This window comes from Colossoma macropomum, unplaced genomic scaffold, assembly GCF_904425465.1.
Source record: "Colossoma macropomum unplaced genomic scaffold, Colossoma_macropomum, whole genome shotgun sequence".
Classification (NCBI taxonomy): Eukaryota; Metazoa; Chordata; class Actinopteri; order Characiformes; family Serrasalmidae; genus Colossoma; species Colossoma macropomum.
In genome coordinates this window covers 10,102,538-10,119,005 of record NW_023494810.1, presented here as the reverse complement: position 1 = coordinate 10,119,005, position 16,468 = coordinate 10,102,538, and the positions used below count along the sequence as shown (strand labels likewise).

General features: G+C 38.5%; 1 protein-coding gene across 1 annotated transcript in view; it reads right to left on the bottom strand.

Moving 5' to 3' along the window:
• Positions 1–16,468, bottom strand: part of grip2b (glutamate receptor interacting protein 2b) — a 196,387-nt gene that overhangs the window by 81,612 nt on the left and 98,307 nt on the right. Inside the window, exons 4-6 of the mRNA XM_036559923.1 lie at positions 10,629–10,774; positions 5,142–5,228; positions 4,948–5,023 (exon numbers count right to left, since the gene is read on the bottom strand). Coding sequence (XP_036415816.1) covers positions 4,948–5,023; positions 5,142–5,228; positions 10,629–10,774 — 309 coding nt within the window. The remainder of the gene's footprint in view (positions 1–4,947; positions 5,024–5,141; positions 5,229–10,628; positions 10,775–16,468) is intronic.

The following is a 16,468-nucleotide window of genomic DNA, read 5'->3' as shown; positions in this document are numbered from 1 at the left end:
GTGTCCATGAAAGAGAATGCGCACAGTTACCATATCAATGCAGCCAAGATGTCTTTGTTTCATAACTAAAGACTCTCGTTTGAAGTAACTCTGTCTCCAACAGCCATAAGCAGTTTTTGCTTTGTTTTGTTTCCTCCTCACCAGGAAGTGCGATGTTGACACATGAAAAACGCTGCAGGAGAAGCTCTGAACAGTCGTGGAAAACACCGGAACCAGAGCGCTAAACTCGCACCAGCAGCTCAGAGTGGTACTGTTGCGCTTTGGGTGAGGGAAGAGGCAGAAACAGGAAAAGGCACGTTCGGCTCCACTTTCTGCGGCCTGTCACATTGCATTTCGGGCAGCAGCGTCCCGTAGTGCCCGGAACTAAATGCGGCCAGACCTGTACTGCTCAGAGAAGCGCTGTGTTCAATAATTCCTCTTGCATTTGACACAGACGGCTGTGATCTCTCTCTCTCCTCTCTCTCTCTCTCTCTCTCTCTCTCTTTTCCTCTCTCATGGATCCATCCTCACGGCTCAGTTTCACACTGATGGCTGCAGTCATCTTGCTTTTTCTGCACTGACCGGTGCAAATAAGGTGCATGGTCGTTCATTTGCAGGGATGTGGCTGCACACTTTCTGATGCCCCAGCTAACATATAACTCAAAACACTTGTCGCTCCATTGCCTTAATGCATCTTGAACGAAAGGGCACAAACAAATTGAGAGCCTGTTTAATAGGAACTGAATTCATACTGTGCCTATAAGGCTGACCGCAGAGCAAAGTGCTGTTGGACAATCTGATGTTCTGTTAAAATGGAAATGTTTCTGGGCTGGTACAAAATGTAAGAAATCCATAAAAGGTCAAGAGGCTGGAAATAAAATGTCCTTAAAGTCCCCTACACTTAAAAATATGGAACATATGAGCAACTGTTTTGTTCCTAATTGAACCTATTGTGGTCCAGTACATGTTACATCACAGCAGCAAAGAGCTTCTGCAGGTGGATAACAAAGGTAGTGCTGCATTGGTACACAAGCATCTGTATTAATCCTGAGAGTTTTTCACCAAGATACTGGAAAAAGCTTTTTAAGGTTAATAACGTCACAAATCTGTGTGATTAATTTTGTCATGTAATTATGAACAAGTACCAGCCACACATGTAATCGCTCATGTAATCAGCTTTGTTAGATCAAGGTCTTTATAGATAAATAAATAAATGCAAAAACATTAGTGATCCAAAAACTGCAGAAAATCTGATTTCGTCAGTAATCGGATCGACGTGTTAACATACACTTGGTTGATCAGATAATGGGAAACTCCGGGTCTACATGAGTCAGTGATCAGATTCCTGCTTTGCAACCAGCCAATAAACTCACAAAAGAAGATGTGACGTAAATGTAATGTAAAACTCAAACTTCATGCCGTGGCATGTATTTGGTTTCAGCGTCGCACCAAAGTTTTGCTGCGTCTTGTGGCAACACTGCAATGCTTTATTTCCGGTACCGCTGTCTATTTTCACACATGCGCAGACTGAGAAACCGAAAGAAATCAGAGTATAATCAGAGTTTACATACACTAAAAATCGGCTGAGCTAAAATCCAGCTCTCTTTATCGGATTTCTTAGTCAGATTTCTAGACCTTACTCTTATCTAAGAAATCAGAGTGTGCTGTTCACATGACCATTTGAATAATCAGATAACTGCAGAAATCAGATTATGATCGGATTATTAAGTGCATGTACACGCACAGTGTTGACTCCATCTCACTCCCCACGTCTTGAAATTCCAGATTGTGTCTATGACACTGTATTTAAATATAATTGCTGCATTTCACACTGAATTACTTCACTTAATATAATTCATATCTGACTAGATGCATTTTTGCACTTTATTTCTTTAACAATATTGGCTGATAGAATACTGTACCTACCGAATACTGTATTCTGTTACTGTTGTTCTGGTGGCTACCTCAGTGACTGCTGTGCTCATAAATACTTGAGTATCTGCTAATACGTCATAGTGTGTTACATCCTGCTTTGCACAATCAACATATTCTCAGTACCGTGTACTGCCTGTATTTTTGTATTGAAAGTCTTTTGTATTGTCTGCACTGTGTTTATTGTATTGTCTTGCACTTGTGTTCCTGTGTTGCTCCATGGTCCTGGAGGAGTGCTGTTTCTTTTCATTGTGTACTTGTATACAGCTGAAATGACAATAAAGCCTCTTGAACTTTAACTTAAACTCAAAACCACATAATCAACAAAGAAGAGCAGATTAAATCGCAGAAATTGCCACGTTTTGAGTCGGCCTTCAATGGCCAATGTGTCTTCTATCATAACAGCACCAACAATCACATTGCAGAGATGTATGCAGTGTCTTTTTGTTGCAAAACTACACACGCATGCTTAAAAGTGTCTCTGACTGTCATAAACACTCTCACAGCCAGACTGCCCCGTTGACATTAGGCTGACTGCTGTCTTCTTCTATAATGATGCGGACTGAGAGTGACATTTTAAGAACTGGGACATTATTAACAGTGTTTCTTTTAAAGAAGAAAATGAGGAGAAAGAACAGTAAGTTTTGTTTATTTATTGTTCCACAGTTATAATTTAAAAGATGATCATTTGCCCCAATTTAAGATGATGAAATGACAGACTACACTCTTTAAAAAGACGGCTCTTCAAGGGTTCTTTAGTAAAGAAAAAGTTCCATGAACACTTAAGAACACTTTGCATGGGGATTTACAGGTTCTTGCATAGTGAAAGTGTTCTTTAAATTGATGAAGAATGTGCATGAGTGTGCTGGAGATGGTTCCATATAGAACATTTTGAAAAGGGTCCTATAGAGCACCCACAAGGTTTCTTCTATTGTTACAACCTTGACAGCGTAACAATAGAAGAAGCCTTTTGGATGCTATATAGAACCACTGTCAAAAAGGTTCTATATAGAACCATCTACAGCATATTCTGAATCAATCTAAAGAACAATTTCACAATGCAAGGAACCTTTTAAGCATGCAAAGGGTTCTTTGAGTGTTCATGGTTCTTTATAGAGCCATTTTCTCCACTAAAGAACCCTTAGTATAGTTTTTTTGCGGGCCTCGGTTTGTTTGATGATGTCACTGGAGTAAACTCTACTGCACGCTAGTATGGGGGCAATGTGACTAGGCTAGTAATATTAGCTAAGATGAAAAAGACAACTGACCCTTTAAATTGGCTGCAATATCATATCGACCTATTCAGCCTACTGCTTGACCGTCTTTAGTGGTCGGCCTTTAGTGGTCCGGTTCTGGGATTAAGTTGCCCTAATGGAGAGATGATGAACGGCAGTGCTGGCAGTCACTGTCTGGCGGCGGTGGTGTGAGCACCTTCACTGAAAACAAAGGTTTGGAGTTTTTGGACGCTGCATGTTGTCCGGTGTGGGGATATGTTAGTCATTAGCTCTGCTGATTGTTGCCATGTGGCAACCGCTTTCCATGCTTACTAAATCTGGTCATTTTTTTACATTAGCCAGGAATGATTTCAGCTGTGTCGTGTTGAATTATTCTGATGTCAATGATTTTAACTAGACCCATAGGGCCCATGGCCATCTGTAGCCCCAAGGCAGAGTTGAATGCAGTGTTTTCACACACTTGTTTAAAAGCATCTTTGATTGCCATAAACACTCTTTTTATCAGAAAACTGAACTGTAACTCCCAGACAATGGCCCTATTTTGTCCTTTTTGTTCATTAGTCTTCTTACGTAATATAGTCTAAAAGGCAGAAACTCTTTTCTAGAATAGAAGTTCTTTTCAATTACATTTTGCTGATTTTATTCAACATAACTGAGGCTTTTAAAGGGCTCATATCCTGCACTTTTCTTGTTTTTTTTTTGGGATCAAAAACGTAATGTATTCAACCTCTCTTTATCCATCAGAATTAAACAGGCTGTTTTAGTTACTGTAAGTTTAGGATTAATATATGTAAAATATATGTAAATGAGCTCTGTTCTGACTGGCTATACGAATATCAAAAAACAGTCCATGCTGAAACACTCCTTAAATTGCACTAGGCTGAAAAGGCTGATATATGTAAATGTATTGGTTTAATGACATCAAACATACCGCAAATTCAAAATAGCCTGTTTTTGAAGTATAGTTTGGAGCATAGTTTTGAAACTTTCGTTCATGTAATACATCTAAATCTTTTATTTTTAATTAAAGTGAGGAAAAGTGGTGTAAAGCACATCGCCACTAGGCTCTAGAGCAGTGGAAATGTGTTGTGTGTGTTGTGTGTTGTGTGTTCTGCTACCTGCCTGACTGCATTGTGCCAACTGTAAAGTTTGGTGGAGGAGGGATAATGCTACAGGGTTATTTTCAGGAGTTGGCCTAGACCCCTTAGTTCCAGTGAAGGGAAATCTTAATGCTTCAGCAGACCAAGACACGTTGGACAATTTTATGCTTCCAAATTTGTGGGAATAGTTTGGGGAAGAACCTTTTCCGTTCCAGCATGACTGACCCCCAGTGCACAAAGCAAGCTCCATAAGGGCATAGCTGGGTGAGTTTGGTGTGGAAGAACTTGACTGACCCTCACAGAGCCCTGACCTCAACCCAATCAAACACCTTTGGGATGAACTAGAACAGAGATTGTAAGCCAACATCAGTGTCTGACCTCACAAATGCTCTTCTGGATTAATGGGCAAAAATTCCCACAGAATTTACACTCCAAAATCTTGTAGAAAGCCTTGTTGTTATAACTGCAAAGAGGGGACCAACTCCATATTATTGCCTATGGATTCAGAATGGGATGTCATAAAAGCTCCTGTAGGTGTGAGTATCTAAATACTTTCGTCCACATACTGTGCATCTGGTTCCAGGATTCCAGTTCGAGGATGACTGGGTTGATTTCCAGGGAACATAAACTGCCATATTTTGGTGAAAATTTGAAACTACAACAGGCTAATAAGACAAATAAATTCTTGATTTGACCCTTACCTGTCAGCAGGGCCTCCTGGCCGGACATATGTTACTACTAATGGCCGAGTTTTGTGCCAGTCCTCATGAGAGCCTCCTGTGTACAACATAGAAAAATATTACCCAAAACAATTTTTGCAACAGATACAAGATCATTTTGTAATGTTTACTGAAAAATTACTTAAACTAAACAACGAAAGAATCGATGCACTCACCCCGCATCACAAACCCAAAGCTATTGCCTTCTTTGTGCAAACAGATCTCGATTGTCTTAGATATAACACCTGAGGTACTGTCTGGCGCTAAGTAGGAAAAAAAAAACAGAAAGCAAGAAAGAGCCAACACCGTCACGTTCATTAAATCAACACGTTTTACTGGGCCGGTGGCCAGCCTGGCAGACAATCTGATAAACAGACTTGCACATAAACTGACACACAGAGGGAGGTCAGCCAAAATCACTGAGCTTATAAAGTGGTGAGTATATCTGCCAGGCATGCGATAAAGCCAGAACTGCACTTACAGACTCACAATCACAATATTTAACCACAGACCAAAAGGGATACAATCACCTCAAGACCCAGTTAAGGTTGCAGGGTTATGATACATATTTAATATTCCATGTAGAAATGGATGATTTATGAGCTTACTGTCAAAAATGTGGCTGCAAAAATATATTATTTCTGCATGGTACGAGCATGCACACATAACACTCTCACGAAAAGTGGGTCATGCCTCTTTGGAGTCAAGCAAAACTATATCTGTGAACTATTTTCTGCACTTTGATTCGTGAACACAAACAAAATCTATGTATTTCAAATGTTTCAGATGGTACAGTGATCTGAGATTATATATCAAGATCAGAGATGTCAAAATTCTCAAGAGTAAGAGTACTGATAAAAAAACGGCAATGCTTTATAAAAACTACATGTAAATGAAGCGTTCATGGAATATTTACAAACGGTACAATAACACTCCACTGAAATGACAATCATTTACAACATTCATTAAAAAATGCTTTCATTAATGTTTGCTTTTTTATTTTGTTAGCTTTTTTTTTTACAAAGAGATATTTTATTCCTTCTCCCCCCTTCTACACACATACACCAGCACATGACAGCCTGCTGGGAGTTTGCCAAAAGGCACCTGACTGACTATCAGACCATGAGAAACAAAAATTCAACTATTCGGCCACAATTCCCCATGGTCCCCATGGAGGAAACCAGGCACCGAGCATCCCCTCATTAATACCGTCCCTACAGTAAAACATGGTGGTGGCAGCATCATGATAGATACAAAAAATTCGACAGAGTTATTAAAAACATGAGCTTTTTCTGTAAAGCTGCTTTCCATCAATGCCAGTTGTAAACAGTGCTAAATAAACCTTGCTTTGACTTGAGCTTGGACATAGATCGGCGGCTGTATTTGATGCATCTGACTTAAACGTTAAATGTACTTACAGCATTTGTATGAATATATGAGGGCAGAGCTTAAAATAAAGCTCAAAAAGAAAAGCAGGTACCTTATAAGAGCAGACTTTATTCCAAAAATTCCCAAAATAATGGGACCTTTCTAGCTCACACTGGTTACTTCCCATAGTCAGAATGTCATGTTAACATTAGACTGACTGCTGTCTTGTTCAATAATGATGTGACATTTTAAGAACTTTGACATTATTAAAGACATTTTGGCCCAGAAAACGACAAGAAAGAAATAAAAAATATTAAGATATGTTTACTTATTGTTCCACTAGAACAGTTTTACAGTTTTACTCAAGAAAAGGATCATTTACCCTGTTTTAAGATGATCAAACAATAGGCGACGCTCTATATAGCACCAAAAAAGCGTTCTTGTAACAACAGTGGAACCCTTTTTGGTACTATATAGAACCCTTTTCAAAAAGATTCTATATAGAACCAGCTCATTTTCCATCAATCTGAAGAACCCTCTCACGATGCAAAGAACTTTTAAATCACATAAAGGGTTCTTTGAGTCTTTATGGTTCTACATATAACCATTTTCTTGACTAAACTGCGTGAACTCTACTGCACACTGGTGGAGAAGCTCCGCAGTGCTGTAAAATATGAGGTGCAGTGTGACTACACTCTTGAAAATGATGGTTCTTCAAGGGTTCTTTAGTGAAGAAAATTTTTCTGTATAGAACCATGAACACTCATGCATGATTTAAGTGTTCTTTGCATCATGAAAGGGTTCTTCAGTCTGATTGAAAATGTGCTTTATGGTTCTATATAGAAATGTCTTAAAGAAGGGTTCTATATAGCATAAAAATGGGTTTTGTTACAAGCCAAATAGCCCTTTTTGGTACTATACAGAACCCTTTTTGCTAAGAGTGTAGGCTAGTAATATTAGCTAAGCAGAAAAGTACTATTGACATTTTAAATTGGCTGCCTTCTCAGTGTTAATGTGAAACCTTGACCGTCTACGGCTTTTAGTGGTCTAATTGTGGGATTAAGTTAATGCTCTAATGGAGAGATGATGAATGGCAGTGCTGGAAGTCACTGACTGGTGGCCGCAGTGTGAGAACCTTCACTGGAAACAAAGGTTTGGAGTTTTTGAACTCTGCCTGTCATTTGGTTTGGGGGTACCTCTTACCATGCTTACTAAATCTGCTGCAATTTTTTCACATTAGTCCAGAAGGATCTCAGTTGTGTTGTGTTGAGTTATTCTGATTTTGACTAGACCCATAGGGCCCATGACCACCTGTAGGCCCAAAGCCCACAAGCAGGTTAAAGCGCCCTTTGTGATGTGTTCATGAATACGTTAAAATACACGTTCCTTCTTTACAGGGAATGAATACGATTCTATGCACGTGGTATTAAAAAGATATACATACTGTGATCAGAAGTGCTCCCTACACCCAACGACTAAATATGCCAAATATGCCACGAACGCTTCATACACATAAACTTCCTGTTAATTGTCACTCTCAGTTTATAAGAGGATGTGATTAGCGCTGTTTGACTGCTTGTCAGTTTTATGTATACAATTGATTTGTTAACTTTCTGAACTGTTGACAACACAACATTCAATTATTAGGTCCTCTTCTTAGTATAACCTTTAAAATATATTCATTAAATTGTCAAGTGATTCTGACATAGTTAATGTATAATCATGGGCATTGTATACTTCAGGATACATTTGTTAAGCATTCATTTTATTTTTTGAATGTGTGTAATAAAGAATCTTGAATAAATTCTATTTGTAAATTCTAGCTGTTCTTTGCCATGGTTATTTTTTATTTTTCAACAACTTAGGAAGGCTGGCAGGACACTCTCGATCTGTAATGAAAAATCACTTATTTGCACCATAACTGCTTTCTGAACTGTTTTAAGGGAGCAGTGATGAATGCAGTATGGGTGTCATTTATATTAAATTAAATATCATTTAGATTATACTAAATATCATTTACATTAATAATGAATTTATAGTGAGCAGCCAGTTTGTCACGTACACCTACTTCGTATCTAGACTCAGTGGTCATTTTATTGGGTCCACTTACCAAATAGGTGCACTTAGCAGGTTAATTTAATTCAGTCACTGAGTTAAAAACAAAGTCATGCAGAGTGGTTTGATGTGAAATGGCTTGTTGTAGAAAAATGTACCAACTCAGAATTCTTTACAGTGGTGGTGAACGGAACAAGAGGTCAAAAAGTCTTGTATTTACTATCCAAAACCACCAGTGAACCTACATGTCTTCTGAGTTTTTATGTAATATTGATAATGGTACAACAGAGACAAATCTGAAAAAATATGAAAAAAGGGCCTTGTAATGCCCTGCGTGTACCTCTTCGCCATAAATTGAACTTCTTTGGGACCACCGGTGGTTCCAAAACACACGTCATCATGTTCTTCATAACTTACATATTTCATAAGCTACATTCAAAATGTGGGTGTCATATGAGAGCTGTAACTGTCTTCTCTCCAGTCAAATAGATGGGTGATGTAATTTTACAACTTTATAATAAAAGAAGCTGAACTCACTATTTTTTTTCTACTGAAAGTCGACCCATTTTCCACAAATATACGCTATAAACTGGATCCCAGATGGCGTCTCTCCAGTGATCTGCTCTGTAAAATTTATTTTTATAAAAAAATACAAAGAGCGTCTAAGATATTTGGCTTTCAGCAGTAAATTGTAAGCGTATAGCAATATGTGTCTGATCATAAAACACATTTTCTGTTAATTTGAGGGGAGCTTTTACCAAAAAAATACAATAAAATAAAAATTTACATTTATTTCATGCAGTTACTGAACAATTTGCCTTACGATTTGGGCATGTAAATTCAGATGGAAAAATATACCCTGGAGAATAAGAGGTTAAAAAACCATGTTTTAGACCAAAAACTCTCAAAACTAACATAAAACAAGGTCAGACATCAGGCAGTGTATTCATAACCATTTCATGCAATAGCTTTCTGAGTCGGAGCTTTTAGAGGCACAAAACTCTTTGGACATCTGGTTCCTATGACCCCCACTGAGAACAATTCTGACTCACACTGGCACACTTCACATCAGACCACTCGGATGAACTTATCGATTCAAATAAGCAGAAATATGGAGATATTTATGGAATTCCCGGTCATACTTTATTTGGTTAGTCCCTTATAGATTATCTACAGATGTTCAAATTGTTAACAAACTATCTGCTTAAATTCAGTAGATGCTAAATAGTGATAAATTAGGGTTAGGATTTGGGCCAGGGTTAGAGCTCGGACCAGGGCGAGGATTGGGTTTAGGTTCTGGGTTGAGGTGAAGGTTAGGGTTAGGATAAGAACCAGGTTTCGCGGTAAAGAAAGTTATGGTCAGTTTAGTAGGTATTTAGTTGAATGTAACTTGAAAGTAAATTAAGCACCCACAAAACATCTAAAGTGGACTATCCAAATAAAGTGTTACCGAATTCCTTTTTAATGAAAAGCAATGACCACAGGATCACTGCTGAACACACATTATTTGGGTGCTGGACCGTTCTAAGCACAGCAGTGACAGTTGTGCTGGTATCATATACAACTGTATTATATGTACTCATAATCTGGTGTATATCCATAATTAACTGGACAACTTGTCCAATAATCCTAGTCCAGTACTCTCAGTACTCTTATCCAGCCAACAGCGTCCTGTGGGCAGCGTCCTGTGACCACTGTTGAAGGACTAGAGGATGACCAACACAAACTGTGCAGCAGCAGATGAGCTATCGTCTCTGACTTTACATCTACAAGATGGACTGACAAGGTAGAGTCTAATAGAGTGGACAGTGAGTGGACGCAGTGTTTAAAAACTCCAGCAGCACTGCTGTGTCTGATCCACTCATACCAGCATAACACACACTAACACACCACCACCACTACATCAGTGTTACTGCAGTACTGAGAATGATCCACCACCCAAATAGTAGCTGCTCTGTGAGGGTCCATGGGGGTCCTGAGCACTGAAGAACAGGGTTAAAGGGGGCTAACAAAGTATGCAGAGAAACAGATGGACTACAGTCTGTAATTGTAGAACTACAAAGTGCACCTATATAGTAAGTGGAGCTGATAAAATGGACAATGAGCGTAGAAACAAGGAGGTGGTCATAATGTTATGCCTGATCGGTGTTTATGGATAAATGTCAATGATGTGAATGAAACACTTAAATCAGAAAGGACATGCCACATGACAAGCAAGAACACAATACTCAACTTCCTACCGGCTGGGGGCAGCTCATACTCCACTTCCAACACCACACGCTCGCCCACGTTCTTCAGCAAGCTAATGATCTCATCGTGCCGCAGTTTGGTCAAGTTAATGCCGTTGACCGACTTTATGTAGTCTCCCACGTTCAGCTGGTCACTCCTGGTCCAAAGCAGAATTCGGATTTGAATCAGATTAAACAAAATCAACAGGAACTGAAATAAAAGACCATTACTAAACATGTACACAAATTTCACATGGTGTTATTATTTTTGGCATGTCTGCTCTAATCAGAGGGTGATTTATTAACCTGAAATGCTTTTTATTTGTGCAAAAATCATTAAAATCAAAATAATATCAGTAATACAGGAACCACTGTACTAAAATTTTGTTTGTAATTCACTTTGAATATTGTCAACATTTGTAAATGTGAATCAGAATTTGTCCTTCCACTGAAGTTTGGGTTTGGGTTCTTCCAGCACTGTTAAATCATAGCAGATTTAGTTGTACTACAGGGAGATTCACTCGAAAGAGGCCCCAAATATTCTGTAATAAGTCTCGCTAGGACGAAGCAATCTGAATGAAACGTGCAATGTGCTCTTCAGCATATGGAGCTTCGAACAAGCCGGGATGCCCCTGCGTCTGAGCAATGAGGTCGGCAGCCGTCGCAGCGTTCAACCGCCGTTTGCAACTTCCGGATGCATATCCCCGTACGTCTTCATATGTCTGGCAAAAAACGGAGATCACTTCCAGCATGCATGTAATGCAATTACACATAGGTCAAGGTATGTAGCTTATTTTTTTGCTTCATCCTAACGGGAGTTACAACAGAATATTTGGGGCCTCTTTCAAGTGAATCTCCCTGTAGAAGAATCCAAAGCTGTTCGTGCATAACTGGGCAGATGAAGAATGACTAGCAGCTCCTGAGCCTGCTGAATAATTTTCTTTTATTGGCCCACGCAGCCTAAAATAGGATGCGTTTCATGTAATCAGGATATAAGGGCTTTACTTCTTGGCTCACTATTGCTGATCTAGTATGAATATGAGAAAATAAAAATAGGGAAAATTGAGTAATTTACAAATGATATATAAATGAGGGGTTTGTGTGCAGGTGCTTGTTACCAAGCTGCAGAAGATGATTCATCAACTGCATTCAAATTACCACTCGATGATGTATGACAGTTTCATCAGATATGGAGTAGTTCATGAGTCATTGCTTGAATCACCAACTTCAAAGTTACTTTGATGAATAATGTTTACTTACTTATCATAAAAAAGTAACAAATAGGAAAAAACTTCAGTAGCACATTCAGAAAGAATGTTTCTTATATGTTTTGTTGATTTTCTAACATAAAAAAGGGTTAACACATCCTCTACAGGAAACAAACTTGAATATTTTCAGCAGATTTCAGTGCACAATTTCTGTTTCTTTGAGCTTAACATTATGGAGAAAAAATATAAAATGTAAAAGGTGCTGTAACTTTTGCACAGGCCACATTTTATGTTTTATTTTTTCCCCACTATGTTAAATTCAGTAAATAAGTGTGTTCTCTGTAGAGGATATGTTGATGTATTTTCACATTTCCAAACGTTTACATATGACTGTATAAATACACTTGCACTACATCAGGGCTCGGCAACGTTTAGATTAGATTTTTAGGTAAAAATAAAATAATCCTCCTTTGCAGTAAAATAAAGCTCTTCTGATCATTCTAACACAGTTTTAACAATAAATGGTCTTAAACGTTAATGTATAACTGCTAATTCACCCTTTAACCCTGAAAGTTGGTGCGCAGACTGCTGGTCACCGTGGCAACGCAGATAACAATCTCACCTAGCTGCTAGCGAAACGGCAAAGAGAGAGATTTACGATGAACATGGATAATTTGGAGATGAATGGACTTATTTGCATTGATAATCACTCCAGCTGGTTTCCTGATACATTTAATCTGCAACAAGAAACTGTCAAACAATAAAAAGTCACGGAGCTAAAATCAGCTTCAAGTTTGAATCTTCCCATTCCACCTTAAATAGTGTCTGCTTTAAGGTGGAACAGTAGAAGCTGGCGAGTGAGAAGCTGACCTCAGCCTTGTAAAAAATTGAACACTGAGAGACACAAGAAACTATTCCACTTTTGAAGAAAAGTTTCCTGCCAGAGATGCGAGAAAAGCATCTATAGCTGAGCTTAAGTTTAAAGCAGAGCAAAGTGAGTCTGTGTTTTCGTTTATATTAAATTTGTTATCCTATACTAACACCTTAGCACATACTGAGACATATTTACAGCCAAGATGGTAAAATGGACATAAAACGTTGTGGCTCCAAAGGTGGATTCATTTTTGCTTAAAGGACAAAATGGCTCTTTAAAATGGCTTCAAACATTTGGGCTGCAGACTCCTGCACTACGACATACTGCAGTGTGCTATACTGTAGTTTTACTGTCAAAAAGTGTTACTGTGAATGTCCTAATACAGAAAAATAGATTCTTGCTTGGCCTCAATATATCCTGATTTCCTTGCCAGGGATTGCGTAATCATTCTTGGCATTCAGCACTGAAATTCAACACAATTTCATTAAGTCAATTCTTGCATTGCTAAGTTCTTAATTCAGCGCAGCGTACAGTGGTTTATCAGAACAGATATGTTAATTCTCTGCTGAATGGTGAGTCAGTCATCCAGAGTAAGAATTCTTTATCTGCTGTTGAACACGCTACAGGGAGTAAACATATGCTCATTTAGATGCTAATTAGAGAAATGAACACTATTTATTCCCACTGTCCTCCGGGCTTGCATGGTCTGGCAGAGCGATGCCTGACAAAAACATGTTATCAACCCAGCAGCCATTTGGAGAGTGGAAGCACGGTCGAGGGGAAAAATATTGACATGCCAGGCATATATGGGTCAAATACTTTTGCTAATGGATGAGAAGTGGTGGGAACTGAGCAAGTGTGCACTGGAACTGCTGCTCACAAGTTTGGAATCAATGTTTTCAATCATATAAAACCAATTTGGTCGCAGGTAAGTGTATAAAATGATTTGAAATTCTGCACACTCTTTAACCTGTTAGGTTAAATTGAATCCATTTGAAATTACTAGGCCATTAGGAAGCTGTAAAAAAAGATAAAGAAATGTTTGATGTGTCCACAATGAAATGAAATGACTGAGAAAACTGCACAGAATCGAAACTGAAGTTATGATAAAATGAACATGCAGAACGCCTCATATTTCCAAAGTGGAGATCAAACCTGAAGTATATAATTGGTCATTTTATTCACTTCTTGGTCACAAACATCTTGAAATATTGTCTAAAACATTTTAAAATATCCTTTGCTGGATAGTAAAAGTTTGGGCGCCCCTGGTGAAATGACACGTTTTGTTTGAAGTGAAAATTTGTTAACACATCCTCATATTTTATATACCAAACAACTAAGCAAAGCCCCACACACCAAGTAAAATCAGACAAGCTTCTGTTTTGTTGGAATGAAAATATTTGTGGGTAAGAATATTGACTCCTGGGACTCTCAGGACCAGACGTACTTGTGCGAGAAGACACAGCGAAATATGCCGCGATGTGGCCACAAAGTTCTCACTGTCACCGCTGTAGAAAGTTTTGCCAAGAAAAACCTTTATTTATTAACACATTAACACCGCTAGCTTGTTGGAAGCTTATTTCACTGGGCTTTTAAATGCTGCACCTCATGAGCGAGGAGTTAGTGGGCGGAGCTACACAGTTCGCGTGACGAGCTGCAGTCGCAGTATTTTTGCAGGGTCAAACTACTGTACATTGTTCTTCAAGGGTTCTTCAGCCAAGAGAATGATTCTATATAGAACTGTGAATGCTCAAAGTACGCTTTGCATGATTAAAGGGTTTTATTGCATTAAAAAAAAGGTTCTTCCGATTGATGGAGAATGTTCTGTAGTTTTGGAAAGGATTCTATATAGTACCCAAAAGGGTTCTGCTACTGTAACGATGTTAAGCTTGTAACAATAGAAGAACTCTTTTTGGTGCTATATAGAACACTTTCCAAAATCCTTTCCATCTAGAGCACATTCTCCGAAGAACCATTTCACAATGCAAAGAACCCTTTAATCATGCAATGAGTTCTTTGTGTGCTCATGGTTCTATATAGAACCACTGTCTTTTTTTTAAGTGTGTACAACCACACATCACACTAAACGAAAAGACTGAAGAAACGAGCACTTATTGCATTTCTTTTTGGAAGAAAACATCCAGCAAGTTTCATTTTTACTAATCAGCCCATATAAATGTTAGCGATGTTAGCAACCCTTGAAAACCACAACTAGCAGTAGTGAGGGGTACTCATCGTCTACTTCTCAAGGTCTTTCAGCAAATTGATGATAGCTATGTAGAGGATGGTACATGCACTAGTGAATTAATATGTCTCTTCAGAAAAAAATGCAATCTGAGGCTTTAGAAAACAGACAAATAAAACACAAAGTACACAGAGTAACGAGTCTGTTTGAAAAATGTGGTGAGTATAAAGTACAGATTTCTTACGAAAAATATTTTCGTACATAAAAGTACAAAGTATTAAGGAACAGAAATACTCAGGTAAAGTACAGATATGTAAAAATGTTACTCAAGTGCAGTAATTAAGTACTTATACTTCATTAATTCCCACCTCTGGACATCACTGGACCTGTGATAACAGTTACCAACTGCTGTATGTGGCCTCTGCCATTCACATTTATGATGACACAGCTGGAGTGAAGTGATGTGGAAAGATATATCAGAGATATCAGATTTGCATTTGAGCTAAACAGACTAGAAGAATTAGAGGGTGGGGTTGAGAGGGGGTGTACCTTAGTTCCAGCTCCAAAAGTTTAACTTGCTATGAGAAGCTGCAGTCTCAGCACACTGAACATGAATTTGAGCCGCATTGTGGGCACACATTGCGCTGCTCCAGTGAATGTACATATATCTGTGCCCGCAGTATTCCAGGTCGTCACTAGAACTGGTTCCACATCTCTCACATTTTATTACTTGTTTTAGGTACGTAATAAATATGCTGCTGCTGTCAGAACAAAACCTTGTATCTCCAAACTGATAACTTTACAGGAGATGGAAAAAACATACTTTACTTTTAACGTAAGTCAATGGAACCAGACTTTGTTCCAAGTCATTTCGGGCTGTTTCTGTTGATCCACTTATCATTGAAATTACACACAATGTAAAGTGCAACAGGTATTTTCAAATTTCGTCAAAAACTGAAAAATGGAGATGGAGAGGTTTTGCTCCGACAACAGCGACACACTCTGTTCTCCTGCTCTGCTGTCACTGCAGCAATTCCTCATTCTTTACCCAGAGCATTTCACAAAACTATGTAGACAGTGTTGTACAGTAAAGAAAACATCGCTCTGAATGAGATCTTTAACATCTAATAAAGACATCTGTGCTTTGAGACCACTCTATATCTTCTATTCCATAAATGTCTGAATGATGTTGCGTATCTTGCTACCGGTAAGTTTCACTGTAGTTCCCTGAAGTGCAAATGCTGAGTACATATTTTTAGCCTCATCAAGCACAGACTTTAGCATTCTTTCGGATTTGTGCCCTTGTGAGATGTCAGGTGATTCTAGCATCATCCTCTGATTTGCTGATGTGCTCTGACGTGTCTGACTGTGGATACGGTGGAGCATAGAGGAGAGAGAAGGTGTGTGTGTGAAAGTGTGTCCTGCTAAGAGTACCTGCAACCATTGCAGTTGATACTAATAGGGCTGGGACAAATGAGCAATTCTGAAAAATCATTCATATGAGACAAAATTATTAACAGATATATATTTTTTCATTTTCTTTATTTAATGCGGCTACATCATGTAAAATTATTTTTTAGACAAA